The sequence below is a fragment of the Centrocercus urophasianus genome, unplaced genomic scaffold, assembly GCF_019232065.1.
Source record: "Centrocercus urophasianus isolate 14NV4802_14NV808 unplaced genomic scaffold, USGS_Curo_1.0 seq_16, whole genome shotgun sequence".
NCBI classification, from domain to species: Eukaryota; Metazoa; Chordata; class Aves; order Galliformes; family Phasianidae; genus Centrocercus; species Centrocercus urophasianus.
Window position 1 is genome coordinate 32009923 of NW_024884711.1, and position 20572 is coordinate 32030494.

A 20572-nucleotide genomic window follows, 5' to 3' on the forward strand; every position below is an offset into this window, starting at 1 on the left:
TAAAATACTACATTGCTGTCTGTAACTGCAAAGGTCATAAAACTGTAACATTTTTTTGGTTCAGCTTCAAAATATCTACTAGCCTAATTTACAGATAGTGAAGCAGAAGTGGTTTATAGACTCAGACTTGTTTTCCGTAGCACACATAACTAATCAACAGTGCTGGAAAGTTTTAATACTTAAGTTCTCTATAAAATGTATGGGGAAAAACAAGCAACATGCTTTGCCTTTCTTTGTAAAGTAGGGAGAGTCAGAAAAATTTAACTTGTAATGGAGAAAAAAAAAAAAAAAGCGACAGAAAAGAGGAGGTGATTTAAAAAAGAAGGGAAAATAGAATTTCAAAACCCTTGAGACCATATTTGTATCTACCTATCTATCTATAATTTTGTTACAAGATTCAATCCAGAACAGATATCTGGTCAAAGGAATATCTGACTAAATTAATAATAGTTACTCACTTCTATTCATATGAGAATAGTAGCATGATTTTTGAGGTGTACGTAGCAATATGTTTAACTGTTCACAATGGGTGAGAAAACTTTCTGGATTTATTGCCATCTTTTGTGAAAAGAGGGATGTTATGAATAAGAACTTAAACAAAAAGTAAGTTACTGGGGTGAAATACTTGCTTAATTGGATGTGTGATATTAGCACCTTACCCTCAGCATGAAATGTGAGGAACAAGATCAAGGGATCACTGGCGAGGTTTTTGTATAACAGGCTTGTAAATATATGAAACATACCTAGCAAAAGTGTTTGCTCTGGTGCTTCTTAAATGTGTTTGCAGTATACTAGAGTAAGCATCATATTGATGAGATCATTATATCCAAGCAATTATGTTATGCTGATTGTTCTTCATTTTAATTCCTGTAAGTCAGCATTTGGTAGATTCCTGACTGGATCAGTTTCAGACTTGGCTTCTACTAGACTTGTCTTGCAGTGACTTAAGTTGCTAAGGAAGTATAAGCAAGCTTTGGTATCTTCAAATCTTCTGTTATTTCAAAAGTGAAAGCCTCCCACCTGGAGTGGCTCTCTTAGAGTGATGAAATGGAGAGTTTCGTATTTCTGTGCTTCAAGTTCATTTTATACCATTTTGAAGACTTTCAGCTGTGATGAGTTCTGTCATATCCTTCTCTTCAGTTGGAGCTGAGGATATAATACAACTTGAGGTCTGTGGACTGAGGGAAAGATCAAAGTTAAATGTTGATCTCTCTGCTTGGTTGTTTGGCGATACAGAAGTATGTAGAGAAGGATGTAAAGCCATTTATTGCACTTAGTCACATTTTGTTTCTGTCTATTTTCACATGGAAGTCTGCCAAAATATTTCCCTTGGAGGAGAAGAGGAGACACCTCTTCTGAGATGTCCAAGGAAAACAAACCATCATCCTTGCGACACTTCTCATCCTGTTGTATTTCAAGAATGAAGTTCTGAGTATGGAATACAATACTTGGGCACACTGGTGCAGTGAGCAATAGGGAAGAGATGTAATAGGTAAACATTTGCCTTCGTTTTGCTTCTAACCTGGTAATTCTGAAGGAATGTGCATGCTCAGCTCAATCTAATCCAGATAGAAATTCCTCCACAGCGCAGTTGCAATGCTATCTCTTACAGATCTTCCATTCCCCAGAGTGTGTCTCAGGGCAGTGAGGTCTGCAGAGGTTCTCTTCCCGTTGCTTGTTTGTGTTGGCAGCAGAAGATTATCTTTAAAGCAAGTGGAGGAAAGTCATTGGAAGGGCAGCAGCAACAGCCCATGCTAGCTGTTTATTGAGGATGGCTGTGAATCAAAGGAGATATTCAAATTTTGGAAAATAGGTTAATCCATAGTCTTCAACATGCTGTAACATCGGTCAAAATGTTTTTGAATAGCAATGTACTACTGCATTTTACATAGGATTGCTGCTTACTGAGGATAACGAGTAGCTCTTTAGGAACCACTCTCAAAGCAGTAAGCAGTAATCAACCAAGTTAATACTTCTGCTGTATTTCAAACTTAATAAAAGAAACTGCCCAGCTTACAGGGAAGAGCCCAGCTTATACTTTGTAGTTCAGGAGAAGTACAGGGACTTAGCAACTTCAGCAGTATATTGCTTCTGTGCTAGGTGGAAGGTTCTGGTGAATTTTAAACCTGACATAATCTCCCTGATTTGAGCACTGAGCTGTAAAGCTACTGTATTTATTTCTGACCCTACTGCTTAAGCTTATTTGCTTTCTTACTTAAAGAGGAGGAGAAATGCTGCTCTTTCATTCAGAGGGCAGTAAATGAGAAGTGGTCAGATCTGGGGTTGAATATGACCTCATGCTTGAAGGAAGCATCCCTTCTTTTCCTCTAGCCCCTATTTGAATGAGACCTCTTAACAAATAACTGATCTAAAACCAGTACCATTTGTACTTGCCTCCATAGATCCTGTTTCATATTATCAGGCAGAAAAGAAAGAATATTTCTTTTGACTAACTCCCAGCATTTGTCGTTTATATGTGTTTGTGGAGAGAAGAGTCCTCAAGAGATATCATGAGAATGAGCACAGCATTCCTGTCATTTTTGCAGTGCAAGGTATAATCAGAGTTTCTGGGAAAGAAGAGCGCTGGAAATAATGCTAAACACAGCTAACACTAGTAGCTTGGTTTTGTCTAGAATGATGAGATCTCCAGTGTCAGGGATGTCTGACACTGCCCTGAACTACGTGGGCTTTCTCCCCAGTGTCTCCATTTCTTTGAATACTTTGAATACACCTTGATCTTTATAAACAGGATGTGAGCTTTTTCTCTAGTTTCTTTGTAGGCTAACAGTCAGGTGAGAGGTCTCATATATAGAGTGAACCTTTGGTTTTAGTGCCTGTCCCAGTTAACAACACACAACATGCGCCCATAGTCACAGAGCCTATAAGCAGGTAGCTCCCTATGTCCTGTTTACTCATTGGCTTGTTTTTAATCCAGCCCTCTAATTTTAACTTCAGGGGTTCATACTTGAGATGCCAGGTGGGGTGAGATGCTAGTGTAACAACAAGGAGACCATGCATATCATGGGCAGGTTGCTTTAATACTTAAAACAGAAACCAGTGTAGATTTTGCAACCTCTGATGTTGTATCTAGACAAGGTATTTTGAACTAGCTCATATATGTGTTCTGGGCTGCAGATCTGTTCTGTAGGTTGTTCATCTTACAAGCGGAGAAGTGTGATGAATTCTGAGCATTCCTGGCCTATTGTTTTGTGCTGTTATGCCAGCTGTACCTCAGACTTGAAATGCAGAACTTTTGCTTATTCCTTAACTATAAAGACACTAAGGAGATGATGGTGCAACAGAACCAATTCAAAAGCACACCATGTTGACCATCAGTAAAAGACAGGGCACTTTGCTGAACCTATATGGGTGTTTTTTTTTCAGAACCACTCAGGAGACAGCTGCAGCAACTGAACAAAGCAGCTGTTTCCTCCTGCCAGCTCCTTTGAGGCAGTGGAAAGCCCAGCTGGGAGCAACTGAAAAGCACAGTTGGCTCAGTGCTGTCAGAGAGAGGGGTCACCTTTGGCTGTTCCTGTGCAGCAAACCAGAACATATGCGGCTGAGTCCCCAGGATGAGAGCACGGCCTGGCATGGAGGCTGCAACGGACTTGGCTTTCAAGAATCATTAGATGTTGGGGCAACTACAAAGCTTGAAAAACTGTGAGGTTTCCCAGTAGCTACTTGGTCTGTACGGATTGTTCTACGCTGATCCCCCAAAGTCCCATACATAGAAAAAACAAACCAAAAGACAAACCCCTCAGCACACTGAAAACAGTTTCTGAGCTTCCCTCATTCTCCACACGGCTGTCTGCAACCCTGCAGAGAGCACTAGACGCTGCTGGAGAGAAGCAGAGAGGGAAGAGAAACCTCCCTCCTTCGCAGAAAAAATAATCTGCCACGCTGTGCACAGCAGGAGTGCTAGTTGGAGCCATTTGGTTCTTCACAGTATCCTCTGCATTTACAAAAGCCAACTTTTATACATGGATTCCCAATAGGTCTTCGCTTTCACTGTCTACTATGTTATCTGGAGGATGCTGTGGAAATAGATAAGACCTTTTGGGATTGCTTTTGTATTTTGAAGTTGAAAGCCCTCAAAACCATGAAGGAAGGAGTCTGTTCATCTTCCTCCTAACAGCATCCATTGCACTGAGCAGAAATTCTAGCATAATCTCCATTTTGTGCAGCATGTGTGTGTACACCAGTCCAGGAGCTGGTTTTGTCATACCATATTGAAAAATCTTTCAAAGACAAATAGCAAGGTAATCTATATGTAAATTTGCTGGTTTAGTCAGTCTGATGTGCCTGTGACAAAGAGTGAATTTAATTATAGTTTATTGGTGCTGGTTGTGCTTGAGTAATCTGGAGGTAATGGTGCATAATGCTGAATTAATCTAGGATGAAAAAAAATTGGTTTCCTGGGGATAAACTGAGACAAAGGCAAATCATTTTCTATTTCCACAGCTGGGTACATTTTTCCTGTGCAGTCTAAGCAGCTAAGTTTTCCTGGTGTCATTTGGAAGCTACTAACCTTTTTAAAAAATGAATATTTGACAGGATTTGGGAAGTGAATTTTCAAGAGGAATAGCTTCTGTTTGCAGCAGCAGTGTCATTCCAGCAGCTAATTTAGAATTTAGTCACTCCACTGCTGATTCCTTCCTCTCTCAAACACTGTAAGCTGCAGAGCAGACCGAGTCACGTGCATGATGCATTCAGCACAATGACAGTTAAGAAGGTAGAAGGTGAGCATTTTCAGAGTACACTACTCAGAGGCAGTAGTGTAGAACAAATGGCTAGCATGGAAGACAAGGATACAGAAATTTTTCTTTATGCGAAAGATTACGAATCTGTTACGTGAGTGAGAATGTTTAAGGTATTTCAGAGTAAAATTAGTTGTTAGATAAACTAAAAAGAAAAGCAGAAATATTTATTACAGAACACTTTCAGATGTGCAGATTTCCAGTCCTAGTACATGTGAACAGTTCTGTAAGATAAATGCAAAAATAGCAGCAAGAATGAGAATGGGGAAAGGACAGTGAAGAAAGGTTTATAATATATTTTGAAAATATGATTTGCTGTATAAAGCAATATTTTTGTTACAGGGCTATTAGACGTATTTTTAATGAACTAAAAATATTGCCTTAGTCATTAGAGAAATGGAGGTCAGAAGAATAGTTTCCTTACAGCGGGGAAGTTTTATTGATACAGTTCACATAGGTCTTCAAAAGCTAATTTAAACCTGCTCATCTTAGTGCAAGGAGTGCATAGCATCAGAATTAGGGCAAATTTAACAGCAGACAAATTTAACAGCAAATTTGAAGCACTCTGGAGTGGTTTTTGAAAGGTGCTGAGTATTAATTCTGCTTGCAGTCATTTGAGTTAGGAACAACTCGGCCTGGCTGAGAAATTAAGGTAGCACAAGTTCATTGTCAGAAAAGAAGATATTAAAAAACATGGAGTGTTTGGAGAGCTGGCCTAACGCCAAGGCTTTTGATCCAAAACTAGTTGCTGTTTTTATGCTTCTGGCTGCTGCTTCTGCCTCAAAGACTAAGCAATGATCCATATATTTTGGGTCAAAAAATCCAATGAGATGCCTGAATAACTTCAGTTTACTTTTCATCTTTAGTGTTGGAAGGTGAAACAAAAAAGAAAATTTTATCAGGACAATCTCTGATTTCATCCACACGTGACCTGACCGCTTTTAGTCATTTGCTTTGGGATATACCCATAGAAACCACATTTTTCAGTTCCCATTTCTTCAGGTTCTCAATATGTTCTTTTTTTTCCTAAAGCAAAGAATTTATATCTGAAAATGCAATATCTGAAATTGCAATCTGTGTACAAATTTTTTAAAATGTCTCCAGGAAATAAGCTTTTTGTATTCAAGTGCTTCTTTCTTTGTCCCTGGCAGTGGATACTTGGAGACAGTGGGTGAGGGGAGAGCACTAGATTCTGTTCCAAACCCATTCAATTGCTTTCCTGGGAGGAACCTGGCACATCTTTTTGCAGCCTGACATTTGAGGTGCTCAGTCCTTATTAAGTGTCTGGACAAGCATCCAACACTTGTAAAAACTAGGCCAGACCTCTGCCTTTGTCTGTTTCTCTAGCTATGGAGAAGCTAGAGATGCTGTTCATTCATCATTATTAAGAGCTTTGACATCAACAGAAGAAAAAAATACCTTGGTGACTCTGTATTTCACCACATTATTTGTTGGACAATTTTTTTTTTTCCCATAGCTGAAATTTTGGAGTCTCTTTCTACGTGTACATTTCATTCGTACTGTGACTTCTGGGATGATTACTTCTTAAACAATTGTCTTTTCTAATTTGCTGTGGTGCTGCATCTCTCAGAGGCAAAAGTGATAAACCTTTCCAGAGATGTTTTCACTTTGCTGTCAGACGATTTTAGTGACCTTTTCAGGACACAGTATGCACCGTGTAACAAGATTATTGATCTTTCTCTACGTGTGAAATATGTAAGCTGTGGTGTACTGAGGTTAGCATTACTTTGTCTGAAAATACAGTATTTCTCACATGGCTCAGCCATGATTGATAGTGCTGTGGCCTCTGTTATGCTCACATGGAGGTTATTACAGGGTCTGTGAAACTAGTTTTGCAACAATAGGCGCGTGTTGTGACCAGAGCTCCTTACCTCTGTGTGCTGTACTAAAAACTGTCCAGAAATGCAGGAGCTGTGAAAGGAGGAGGAAACTGGCTTATTTGGATCTTCACACCAAATTTTCATTTAGAGGTGTTCTTGTTCATTGAGTTGATTGCCATGAGTCAGCAATGTACTCATTTGTACTTTTTCTGTACTATCTGATAGATACTGTGGTGACCTGCAGAAGCTGCAGCTGAGATTTGAGCTTGTAAAGGTCGGTGTCAGCAGCAGAGGCATCTGCCATTTTGTGCTGCCAGAGGAATTTCACTACCCAATTCTGCCCAAGCTAGCAGGATACTGTGGTGGTTGTGGTTGGCTGAAACACTGTACTTTCCAGTCCAAAGTTGCCTTTAGTATGGCTAAAAAATGAAGACAAATGCCTCCAGATGGGCCACTTTCTAATCAGCTTTTACAGGTGGCACCTTTCAGTATGAAGCTTGGCGCTGCTGTGTATGATCCCCTGGTCAGGCCTTGCTCACAGCAGCCTCTGCACTGCAGCATGCAACAGTTCTCCTTAGACCTGATCCAAAGCTGAGGAAAAAGAATGGGGATATTTCCTGTCAGCTTCAGCAGGCTATGAAGCCGCTACAGATTTGCATTTCATATGTCATCTGTAAAGTTACATGTGCAAAAAGAGCTGGTGTTGATGTACCTGTTCTTCTGAGAAAGTGAGAGCCCTTACAGCCCTTAGCTAATCTTACAAATCATAGAATCATAGAATCACCAAGGTTGGAAAAGACCTAAAAGATCATCCAGTCCAACCGTTCTCCTATTCCCAATAGCTCCCACTAAACCATGTCTCTCAACACAACATCCAGCCTTTCCTTGAAAGGAAAGCTAAGATGCAGACTGTCTGCAAGGCTTTGAAGTGTTTATCCCTCCTTGTGAGAGATGGATGTGAAGCAGCTTGCTAGTGTGGACCCTAAATACCAGCATGTACTTGGGACTGCATTTAATCACAGTTGCTGATTGGGGTAATTTGGAATAAGTCCCATAGTAGATGTCAGTAGTTATGATGAATTGCACGGTGGAGGTGATAGCTAGTAAAGGGATAGGTTGGAAGTAAATAGCTCTCATGTTGTCTAGAGCCAGACTTGTTAGCTTTGTCCACTGACAGTTCTTTCTCAGCTTCTCAAAGCAGCGATAATCCCACAGTTCCAAAATGTTCATAGAGTCAGGAAGTTGTGAGGTGAGGAAGTTTGCTGATGGTGTTACATTACTCTGAGTGTCAAGGAAAGGGCAGACCAAAGAATTCTGGAAGGACTATATGGGACGGAGGTTAAATAATGCAGCTTAAATAACACAGTCTAAATGATATAGACTAAGTATGCACAGTGATGTGTATGGAGACAAAGACCAAAGCAAACAGAACTTCACTTATGAAATTACTGGCTTTGTGCTGACTTGTGCCATTCAAAAGCATCATTTCAGTGTTCGGTTGCATTTAGGTATGTAAAACAAATGTTAGGAATAATTAGGAGAGGCATAGATGCTAAACAGAGCACAATGCCATCCCATAGTTTTCCCTCATCTGTGCAGTTCTGGGTCTCTAAATTCAATGAGAATGCAATACACATGGAGAAGAGTGAGGAAAGGAAGGGAATGCCTGACCTGAAGAATGAGCACCATGTAGGTTATCAGTCTGCAGACTGGAAAACAGGTTACTTGCCAGCAGTATGGTGTACATCTCTTGCTCAGAAGTGGCACAGAGAAGTGTGGCTAGGGCTCAGCTATTTGGTGTCTCTTCCAAAGCATGAACAATAAATGAAGCTGGTTTGCATTAAGATTCAGAACAAAAGGAGAAGGTTCTTCATCAGGTGCACAGCAGATCTGGGAAAATTATTGCTGAAAGGTGTTGCGGATGCCAGAATTCCACCTGAGCTTGAGAAGAAGCTGAAGTAGTAGCTGGAGGGGAAATCCCTTAAATAATCTAAATACAAGGAAGCCACGTTCTGCTCAGAAAACCCCTTGTTGTGAAAATACTTGCAGCTAAGGATAGTCTGGAGAAGGATTATGGATATGTTCTTGTCTTGCTCTTCCTCTTTCCTCAGCATCCATTTGTGGCTGGTGTCAAACCAGGATACTGGGCTCGCAGACCTTTAATCTAACACTGTGGGTGTTGTTGTGAATGGGGTTTAGGCAGGCTGCCCAGAGGAGAGGTATACTGCAGCCCTTCAGAGCTCCCCAGCTGCACATCCTTTGGCAGGTCTATGCAGCACCTTGACCTGGCTTGCCCTATGCCATATCCTCCTCTGCCATGTTTATATAGTGTGCACTTTCTTCCAAATATTTTTGCATGTTGAAGTGTAGGTGTTTATTTTATTTATTTTTTTCTTTTAGTAAAAGCCTGTTGAAGATAGGTGTGGTGTTTGAAAATGTCAGGAGTCACATAGACTCATTGGATTTAGCTGTCAGGAAAAGGGAAAAGAAATCCTTGTCTTCTCAAATTTGAAAGCTTTGGGTGCCATCTACTGGACTCAGTAGGACCTTGCACACTGGAGCAAAATTGCTGAGTACTGTTTAAAAGGTGCTGGAGGAGTTGAATTTACCGAGGATTGCAGTGTTTTGTTGGAATCCCCCGTTTCTCTGTTGGTGGTAATGTAACCTGCCTCCATGGGATGTCTGGTACTGCACAGAGAAGTGCCTGCATACAGTTATCTTTTTGTGATTGTTCCTTGGGACACATCTGTTACTGCCAATCCCCTTGAGAGTAATATCTCTTTGTTTTACCTTCTTCACTTACCTCCCTGATGTATTCACTCTTGCTCCATGCAGTGATGACACAGGGCTTTGGCAGCAATGCTGTCCAGCTCTGTGGGCACGTACCACAGCCTCCCATGTCCTCACGCTGCATGTGAGGCCATACTGCATACTGTTGGGTTACATGGTAACATGGCTTCAGTTCCTTTTTTGAGTCATGTCAAGGCTGGTTCAGCACAAGGAAGGGAAGCCTGGTGTCTGCATTGCTGAGGCAGGAGCAGGGGTGTGTGGCTGAGGAGCAAAACCTCTGCGTTCAGCTCTGCTTTTGAACCCTGGTACCACCCAGCCATGGTCAGGGTTTGGCATCAGCCCTGGGGCCAGCCCTGCCACCAGCAGACATCTGCTAGTGGACATGTGTCTGCACCCTCTGTGCCACACCAGCACCTTGCCAGCCTGAGCTGGTGGCTGCTCTGCCTGTGCTGTGCTGGTCCCACGGGGCTAGAAGCTCTGCTCCAATCTGGGGTTTAATTATGTGTGTGTGGCAAGTTGTGGCCACTGGTTGGAAGGGACATATTGAGTGTTTTGACTGCAGTGAATCCTCAGAGCATACTTTGCTGCAGTCTTGTGTATTTGCAAGATTTCACTAACTGTGCATTTACAATTTATGGCAATTTAAATAGAAATGAATGCAGAAAGGAGGGATAAGGAAGCCTCTTATCTCTTTATTTTCCTTGTATATCAAGAGATGGCAATCAAGAGATGGCAGTAGAACATCCCATTCATGCTATTGAAGACCTGCAGCCATCCCTGCTATAGCAGATGAAGCAAATTCCTTCCAAGTCCTAGAGAAGATGTTCAGTCTCAGGCAGGCAAACAGCATGGCATTTTGGGGGTCTATGAGTTGCAGCGATTCATCATAACGTATCACTGCTACACTGAGCAGTAAGGGGAAGAGAATCTAGGTTCTGTTCTGAAAACTGTTCAGTTTTCTGATACAAACAAATGGAAATGGTTACTTCTGATAGTGTTGTATTAATAATCTTCTGCCTCAAGCATGTGGCATTTTGACAAAACTATCAGCAAACAGAGAGTAAAGCAGAATAAAAATGTGTAGGAAGCTCTGTCTAGGCCTAAAGTAGGGCAGTGAATTAGAAGGAAAGATCTGTTTCTGCTGAGAGGTTATGCTTATCCAAATTTAACATGCCCTGTGGGATCTAATTATGTTCAGTTTCTGTCTGGATGCTTTATGTATGACAAGCAGCAATGGAAAACATACTTTGTTCTGGTGTTTGTACATTGAGCACTAGACCTTGAACCATGGCACTTCTTCACTACATAGATTTCTTCACTATTAGATTTCTGTAGCCCTTATGTTCATGCTACAGTACATTAAAGTTCTTTCGGTCAAGTGTTGCCAATGGTAATTCGTGTATAGTTCATGATTGCCATCTTTGTCATGTTTTCTTACTTGTTCTTTTTGCTGCTTCTTTTTCTTTCAAGTAATCTTCATGTTAACAGGATGCCTACAGGCAGCGTTTTCAGTGAGGTCACTGTGTAGTTTACACTGTGACGTGATGTTTGCATTTGTATCATTTTGTGAACTGATATCTTACAGCATCCCCAGATTCAAAAGGAGTCACAATATATCAAATACTTATGCTGTGATGATCGAGCCACCCTGCATCAGTGGGTAACAGGAATAAGAATTGCCAAGGTGAGATTAAAAGTATATTTACTTAAATATATTTTCTGTGAAATCCTGTGTCCTGTTATCATCTCAATTGGAGATACTGTGACAAGAGTGGACGTGTGTGTTCATGCTGATTGTACGATAGGAAGAAAGGGCAGAAGGGCATTACCAGCATGGCTTTGCTGAATGTTCCTGTATTCCAGCTATCAGTGTGTGAATTCCGCAGCTGTAAAGTTCCTACTCATAAAACTCACTCCAGTCATCTGGTCTATAATGCCATGGATCAAGTTGTGTGAATTCTGTTCAGTCCAGCTGTGACGTATTTCAGACACTTCTACCCAAATTGATGGCCCTCCTCGCTTCTTAAAGATCCTAACCCACAGCCAGTTTTGTTTCACACAAAACATTAAGGAAGATGGATTTATACAAAGCCCAGTGTAGTGGCCATATCTGAATATACAGACCTGCTGTTTTGGGTTGTGTATTGTTTTCTGCCAGTTCTGCTGCTGGGTGACATTTAACAAAGTGGGATGGACATAAAATTATTTTGTGTTACACAGCACAGACTTTGATCCATGATTCAGCACTCCAAGTCCCCAGTCTGGAAATGTAACACTTGAAAAGCGCTGGAAAGAGATAATCTATTGAGCGTGGTTGGATTTAAAGCCAAATTTCAAGATGTTTACAGAAAGTGAAATGCAAAAAAAAAGAATGATATCAGTATGACTGCATTTGATCATAGTGATGGGGATTCCTGTTTTATTGTGATGTTAGGGAGATGCTTTCCGCATGGTCCTGTACAGAAATAGGGGCTCCACTTGCTGAAAGGTGCTTTTTAGCAAAACTAAGCAAGGAGGTAGTGGAGTTAGAAAAACTGTCAAAAAGCAAAATGAATGGTTGACTTATTTCAAGCCTAATGCCGTGCTTGTTTGTATTGTTTTGATTGTTTTGCAGTATGGCAAGACATTATATGATAATTACAAATGTGCAGTGAAGAAAGCTGGCTTGTCTTCTCGGTGGACAAATCAAGGGACGGTGGAACCAGCTGCCCCCACAGGATCCTTATCAGCAGGTACCATGCTTTCAGAGCAGTGGAAATTGCATGTACTGCTCTCTTAATTATCAGCATTGGACATAATCTTTGTTCAGAAAATCGTCCATGGATTCAGCAAGATAATACCTAGTTCTAGACAGCTGAGTGTAGCTCTGACCTATAACCAGCTAGCTGCAGAGCCCTCATTTTGAAATTACAATTGGAAGAATACAGACAGCCCAGTAAAGGTCAATTTAAATCTGTACAATTTAATTAGGTATTTTTCTTTTTGCAGCTTTTCCTTCAGTGAGTAAAAGGTGTGAGAGGGCTGTTCTGAGAACTGTCATTTCAGAAAGGGACTGTCAGGGTGAACCCTTCTTTTTCTTAGCCTTTTGCTCATTTGCCTGATAACAGACTGGGTGTGAAGAAGAGGAGACAAAGGAGGAAAGTACTGTGTTATTCTCTACCTTTACTTTTCTAGTAGCTTCATCAGTTTACTGTTACCCATTGTATTATTGCACAGATGAAACAGTGCATGGTACTAGCTGTAACTTGCATTGATGTTTTAATGATTGCTTTTTTGGAAGGAGTACCTGCGTCCATAAAGACAGTCAAAGTCAAAATCAGTGTTGGGCACTACTTATGCCACTAGTTATCTGGTATCTAATGTGTGCTACTATAGATCAAAACCCTGTGAACACCTCTCAAAGGTCTCAGTTTGCCTTTTCTCAGTACATGGAAGAAGTACGTTTGCTTTGGAGTCAAATCAGGCTAATAAATGGCCACTTGTGGTAGAAAGAGTTAGTGACAGACTGTTAGCCACGCATGTGAGAATGGGTGGGACAGAATCTTGGAGCACATTGTGTTCTGGTGTTGATGGCAGAAGAGAGGTGGCCAGCCAGAGGAGCTTCATGCTGGTGCTGTGGTCATGCTGGATAGGGACAAGATCAAGGTCTAATATTGTTCATGCGTATTTGTATAAATTGAGATCTTGACTAGAATCCAGGAAAATGACGTGTGGCCATAAAATATACTGCTAATCTCAACTAATGGATCCCATTAGGTAGTTAAGCAGCCTGGAAAGATCTTAGCCATGTATGTTGTCTCTATGAAAATGTCTTTGAAGGATCATTAACATTCTAATGGAGGCAAATAAGTGTGATTCTTGCTGTCTTACAGTTGTCATTACTGCTTTTTTATGAAACCTGATTCCCAACTATCATGTTATAACCTTAACTGTCTGACTGTGAGCAGTTGTTGGCTCCTGTTTAAGAAATGGAGTTTTCTAGTATACTGTGTTTGCCAGGTAAGGCACTACACCTTGCAGTGTCTAATGTGGAGCTCTATTTGCCTCATTTCACTGAGTTAAATTTCAGTATCACTGAAGGCAAAAGTGTCTTTGAGCAGCGTGGAACCCAACCTCCTGCTCTGCTACAGGCAACAGAAGAACTGCAGAGTGATGATATTTCACTCTGCTTGAGAGCCTGCCCTCTGAATCCAGGGATGAGCATCTCCTTCTGCTGAGCACTTACAGCCACAAGATTGATTTCACCTCGCTATTTAACTTCCCTGCCAGTCCTTCAGCAAACTGAGACTGCAGTCAGCATGATCTAAATGGTACTTAGGATTAAATATGCTGGATGGCATGTAGGCACAGGCATGAAACACAAGGACTTCAGACCTGTTGTCCCCTGAAGCCAATGTAACCCTAGTAAATTGAATACAATGCAGAGTTTGTCTTACTTTTTTGTCAATTGTGTGGTTTGCAAGCATGGCAATGAAAATAATTTATTGTATTTCCTATCATAGTCACAGAACCTCTTTGCTAATCAGAAAACTACATGTTAATATTAAAACTGCTTGTACTTATACTGCAGACAGTTAAGGGTTCATCTGTGTCCAGAAATCACAAGAGTGGAGCTTTACTGGACCTCAGAACTGTAAATTATGATGGAGTTTAAAGCAGTCATTAAGATTAGCAAATGTGCATATTTAGACACCAAACACTATCTACTACTTTGATATGTTCGGCTTCCATATAGCCCAGACTAAACTGGAGAGTTTATTTAATCCTCATCAGACTATACAGAGGCTGGGGAATTTCTTCCTTAATTAAAACCACAATTTTTATGTTTTTTCACATTCAGTTACACCATCTGACAAGGGTCAGATGTTTATATACAAGCCATTTGTTTATATCCTTTACAAACACATTAATAGTATGCAGAAGTTTTGCAGAGCTTTAGTTTAGCAAGCTTCCAGAATTTTGCTAATCTGAGAATTCAGTGAGGTTCACAAACCTTCCATGATTCCAGATGGGATGAAAGGCTCAGACCTGTTAGCTCGTTTAGGAAAGAAAATAGATCAGCCCATCTGTAGTACTTCAACTCCTCAGCAGTCATAACTCTTACTGATAGGAAACGATGGCACTTTTAGTCTCTAATCTAAAGGGAAAAACGTGATAAAAAACAACAATGTAGTTAATAGTACAGCACACACCACAGATTTCAAAGTGCTCTTCTGAAATAGATAGATATTTAAACAGCTGAAGGCTGGAGAGTGGCTTTAGCTATGCCTGTTTGATTTCTATGTAGCTTCTCTTCCAAAGCCAGCTCCCCAGCTCCCCAGCTCTACTTCTGTGTCAGCCCAGGCTATCCTCCTCTGAAATCACCATTCACAGTAGTCAAAAGGAAAGGATCTCCATTTGTAGTTATGCACCATGGTAATTTCTGCCACATGTCTCCATAGTTCCTCTACTTGTTTTTCCTATAGGTTTATCAGCTACAATCATGGAGACATGTGGACAGGTAAAGCTAATATCTGTCATGTTTATTTTCCTAAGGAAATGAGTTGAGTATGAAAAGTTGCAAAACAAGCCTGAAGTAGAAAAGACATCCTCATGGATTTTACTGAATTACTTAACACCTGTAATAAGTGGTTCCTTTGTGGAAGTTGTAAAGGCTTTTAATAACCTTTTTCTTAGTTTGTTATCCACTGATTGTGGGTAGTACCACAACAGTGTAACCTTTCCCCTCCCTCCTCCATTTTGTCACAGGAGCTGTTCAGGCAAATGGACAGATTCCCCGGGTCATTCTTCCCTCCAGTGCGGAAGTTGCAGAGACTCAGAAGAAAGTGGATCCACCAGAGGCTCAGGTGAGCAGTTACGAGCAGTGCACTACTTGTGTATCACCTATGAACCAGTTCTCCAAGTCCGGTTTTCTCTACCCAATGTCTTCCCTTCTCAAAGTACCTATGTGCAGTTGTGACAAGGATTTGATTTTGAGCAGGGCAGCTGGCTCCTCCTTGTGCTTTACACCCTGCAAACAGTGCCCTTTGCACAAAAGCCAAGGAGCCATCAGCTGGAAGTGAAGGGACAGCCATCTGCCACTTTTATTCTGCAGAACAAAGCTGCGAGTTCATACAACAGGAATAGGAATGTGCCTGCTAGGATGGCCTCAGGGAGTCCGCACAGCTGAGGATGTGCATGTTAAAAAAGAAAAAAGCTGATGTGTGAAGAAGGGAGGTGGTGTTGATCTGCCTGAGGGTAGGGCGGCCCTTCAGAGGGATTTAGACAGGCTGAACCGCTGGGCTGAGGTGAATGGGATGAGGTTCAACAAGGCCAGGTGCTGGGTCCTGCACTTTGGGCACAACAACCCCATGCAGCGTTATAGGCTTGGGGATGAGTGGCTGGATGAGTGTGAAGAAGAGAAGGACCTGGGGGTGTTGGTTGATGCTCCGCTGAACATGAGCCAACAGTGTGCCCAGGTGGCCAAGAGGACCAACGGCATCCTGGCCTGCATTAGAAATAGTGTGGCCAGCAGGAGCAGGGAGGTGATCATCCCCCTCTACTCTGCACTGGTGAGGCTGCACCTTGAGCACTGTGTTCAGTTTTGGGCCCCTCACTACAGGAAAGATGCTGAGGTCCTGGAGCGTGTCCAGAGAAGGGCAACAAAACTGGTGAGGGGTCTGGAGCACAGGGCTGATGAGGAGCGGCTGAGGGAGCTGGGATTGTTCAGTCTGGAGAAGAGGAGGCTCAGGGGAGACCTCATAGCACTGTACAACCTCCTGAAGGGAGGCTGTGGTGAAGAAGGATTTGGCCTCTTCTCCCAGGCAACGAGCAGGACACGGGGCAATGGCTGCAAGTTGTATCCGAGGAGGTTTAGGTTGGACATTAGGAGAAACTTTTTCTCTCAGAGTGGTCAGGCACTGGAATGGCTGCCCAGGGAGGTGGTGGAGTCGCCGTCCCTGGCGGTGTCCAAGAGGCGTCTGGATGACGTGCTGCGTGATGTGGTTTAGTGCTGGTGGAGGCAATGGTGATGAGGAGACGGTTGGACTGGATGATCTTGTAGGTCGTTTCCAACCTTGTGAGTCTATGATTCTATGATTCTAAGTAAGGGAAAACATGTTTTCAGCAAACCCTAACAGCATTCTTTTGTTAAGTTCCAGATTTTACATGCTTGCTCCATTTCTGTCTGTAAAAAATATCAGCAGAATAGAGCATGAGGATTTCAAAAGTATTTATGTGTCGTACAGAAAAATGCCATTTGTTTGATGGAAGGTTACTAGTGATATCCTTACATCATGCATTAAGTGCATAGGACGTGTGGAACCCTAGAATTTTTGCCTCCTCCTCTGTGTGTCATATACTTCTTCTTTCTGTCTGACTTCCTCCTTTCAAAAGATCTGTTTCTCTGCTCTGAACCTTACTTCCTCTGGAATAGATTGTGTTCTCAGAACTCAGCCAGTGGTTCCCTCCTCCTCCTCAGTGTCTTGTTTACTTCCTTCTTTTTAATGAATGAGTGAGAGCAAGAGAAGGCAAGCTTGTTATGTATGGTTAATGCCAAAATTAGGACTGCTGACTGCTGGGCAGTAGAGTGCTTTTCACTTGCAAAAACTCATAGCTTCTATAAACCTGGGATCGGAGGGTTCATTTGAAATCTTTAAGGGTAGACTGAGCTGGAGCTGGAGCTCTAAGCTTGCTGGATTTAAACTAGTAAATCAGCATAACTAGAAGTGAATGGCTTGAGCAGTGTGCCCCAGAGAACCTCATGAGGTTCAGCATATCCAACTGCAAGGTGTTGCACCTGGGTCATGGCAACCCCCACTGTCAGTACAAGCAGGGGGAGATAAGGATGGAGCACAACTCTGCTGAAAAGGACCCGGGCTGGATGGCAAACTGGACATGAGCCAGCAGTGTGCTCTCGCAGCCCAGAAAGCCAACTGTACCCTGGGTTGCATCAAAAGAAGCGTGGCCAGCAGGGTGAGGGAGGTGATCTTGCCCATCCACTCTGTGCTGATGAGGCTCATCTGAAGTACTGTGTCCAGATATGCATTCCTCAGTACAGGAGAGATACAGACCTGTTGAGGTGCATCCAGAGGGATGGAACAACTCTCCTATGAGGACAGGCTGAGAGAGCTGGGGCTGTGCAGCCTGAAGAAGAGAAGGCTCAGTATCTACAAGGGAGCTGTAAAAAAGGAGACAGACTCTTTAGCAAGGTCTGCTGTGATAGGACAAGGAGAAATGGTTTCAAACTAAGAATATATAAGTAAGCTTTTTACAGCAAGGGTGATAAGGCACAGGATGCCCAGAGAGATGGTGGGTGCCCCGTCTATGGAGGCACTCAAAGTCAGGTGGACAGGGCTGTGAGCACCTGATCAAGTGCAGATGTCCCTGTTCATCCAGGGGTGCAGGGCGAGATAACCTTTAGGAGTCCCTTCCAACTCAAACAATCTGTGATTCTATGAATGTGGTGGAAAGCTTATGTTTCCAGGGAAGCACACTTCTCCCCAGGTTTACAAGAGTAGACAGCATGTTTGTATAGTAACTGTCAACAGCTACTGACTGCCACCTAAAAAAATCAGAGAGAAAATTATGTTCAGATATTGCCAATTATTTATATATTATTTATATTGCCAAGGCTTTATTTATCTTCAATGTTAACTAGCAAACACAATTTAAAAGAAAATCTACATCATAATTTGCCAAAACAAACATAACCATAACAAGCAGCTATTCTGTTTTTTCCTTACTTGTGTGATGGATGGTTTGATTCGTTTTTTACTTTAAAAAGTTATTGGAGCATTTGACCTTGCGAACACGGCTGGAACCCAGTGGCCTCAGGGACAATTTGGCTGCTTTTGGAAGGAGAGTGTGAGTGTTTTGCCCAGCCCTTCCCAGCCCCTTGCCTGCTCCCCACTGGAGTCCTTCACTATAGCCATGCACAGAGCTGATGCAGGCAGCTTTCACAAGCACTCTGCAGTACTCTCTCCTGCACAGAGGTGCAGTGCTCTGCAGGTGGGTGCCTGTCACACCGTGCTCGCAGTGATGGGCACTGTGAATCTGGACACAGGAACCTTGAAATCCCAGGTATGTCCACCTTCCTCCCCTTCCACTCCTGTTGTGTGCAATGAGTTTGGTACAGAGAGGTGGCTTCATGTTTTTAACTTTATCCAGAGACTCCACAGTCACAGTTAGAACAGGAAATGGTAGTACAGTGCTGACAAGAAATAAAGCTGTATCTGCTTTTTATGTCCTCAAATCTTGTTTGGTATTCCCCAGGATGTAAAAAAAAAACCACCACAGAATTTTCTTTAAGGTTTTCATGTTCTCAGAGAAGGAACAGCCGTGGGGAACATTGAAAAAGTATTTTTATGTCTCACTAACTGCAATTCTTTCAAAATTTAAAAGCACTAATTTTCTAAGGACAACATTCAAAGAAACACAGTGTGTGCTGCCCTAAACATGGAGGTTTCCACTGCCAGAGCTCTGTGGGCAACTCCCGAAAGGGGAACAAAGCACGATTTGCATTCCTCAGGCAAAATGTGCCTCCTTTCCCTGTCTGGGCAGTGCCATTAGTTTACACACCCACTGACTTTGTTCTTTTATTCCTTCTGCTTAAGGCAAATGACATCAGTGCAGCCGGCCTGGCACCGCCAGCACTGAGGCACAAACAGCTGAATAAGAGGAACTCGCTGCAGCCTCCTCCTCCACCTGAACGGCGGTCATCGGCTGTTAGTGCTTCACCAGTCCTACCCTCCAAAGTGAAACGGGACAGCGGTATTTTCCTAACAGACCCAGAAAGCTTTCCAGCACCACCGCCTTCCCTGATGCTCAATTTGCCACCACCGCCAGCACCAGCTGACCTCTGTGAACCTCCTCCTGATTTTGTGCCTCCGCCGCCACCCCCATCCATCAGCAGCAGCAATGCAGACCTGCCGCCACCCCCTCCGCCTCCACCCGTCTCCAATAAGCCTCCAGCTCTGACAAAGAAACCCGTGCTGCTTCCCCCAAAAAGGCAAGGGAACGCGGTACAAGACGGAGAGCCGAGAGCAGCTGGGCCGCCTCAGCCTCAGATCGGGGGTGGAGGCAGGCAAGCAGATTTCATGTCTGACCTAATGAAAGCTCTTGAGAAGAAAAGGGGCGGCAGCTCCTGATGTGAGGACAGGTGGACTTTAAGCCAGAGCTGCTGTTGCATCACCGAAGGTCGTGCTGGATCAGGCCCTACCACCAGAGGAATTCTCTGAGAGTTCCCCCTGGGGGCTCCAAGAAGTGAGGAGGTGCCCTCTGCCCCCCACTTTTCCCCACAACCTGCTCCTTCCTCACCCCACACACCCTAATGACCCCCCAGCAGCAGGATGTCAGAAATTGGCTGCAGCCTCTTTCTACTCCATCGTGTGGTGGAGCAGCACTCAGTGCTGGCCAGTGAGTTGCATACTTCTGTGGCTCCTCTTCTGTAGAATTAGAACCAAAGGAAACCACACAACAGCAGTCTTGTGCCTAAGAAGTGGGATCGTCCCTTTTAACAGATTTCCCCTTAAGGGTTCTCTTTTAGAAAACCCCACACTATTTTATTTTCACAATCAAAAGATACCCCCCCCCCGCCCTTATGTGCCCCAAAAGCAGCCTGTCTTTAAATAAAAAAGATAAAAAAAAGAATTTTTTCCCTCCCCTGTTGCTGCCTTTAAATTTCATTTATTTGATTAATTTTCAATAAAGAAAAATTCTTACCTCAAACCATTGCATCCCCCCAGTAGCAAGGTTGTCATCTCTTCGTTAACATTTGTCTTCAAAGTGTACCTAAGAGTCGTCTGTCTTCATAAAGACTTTATCTCATACCTGAGATGAATACATCTCTTCCTACTTTTTTCCCCTTTGTTCTCCACTTCAATTCTCTATTGTTCATTTAGATAGCAGTCACTCTTAGCGCTTAAATAAAAATAGCTTCTGTTTTGTAACTGCAGCGTGGCAGTTAATTACCTGGATTTGATTCCTTGCAGGGAGTTTTTGCCTCTCCCTTTTTGGTCCCCTACTTCTGTTTCTCCCAGTCTGTCTCACGCACAGAGCTGGATGTGTTCCTGCACAGACGGGTGGATTGGGTACAGACTGCCAGGGCACCATGTGGGGATACATGAGCAGTTTAAACAGGGCTCACCTACCCACTGACTAAAAGGAGGAGGATTAAAATTAAGGGTTAAAATAACAACATAGGAT

General features: G+C 42.8%; 1 protein-coding gene across 1 annotated transcript in view; it reads left to right on the forward strand.

Moving 5' to 3' along the window:
- The window catches only part of LOC122159778 (amyloid beta precursor protein binding family B member 1 interacting protein), a 57834-nt gene extending 37873 nt beyond the window's left edge, over nt 1-19961 (forward strand). Inside the window, exons 11-14 of the mRNA XM_042817635.1 lie at nt 10974-11072; nt 12003-12120; nt 15137-15234; nt 18982-19961. Of these exons, the coding sequence (XP_042673569.1) occupies nt 10974-11072; nt 12003-12120; nt 15137-15234; nt 18982-19515 (849 nt within the window). The 3' untranslated portion in view covers nt 19516-19961. The remainder of the gene's footprint in view (nt 1-10973; nt 11073-12002; nt 12121-15136; nt 15235-18981) is intronic.
- The last annotated feature ends 611 nt before the right edge of the window (nt 19962-20572 follow it).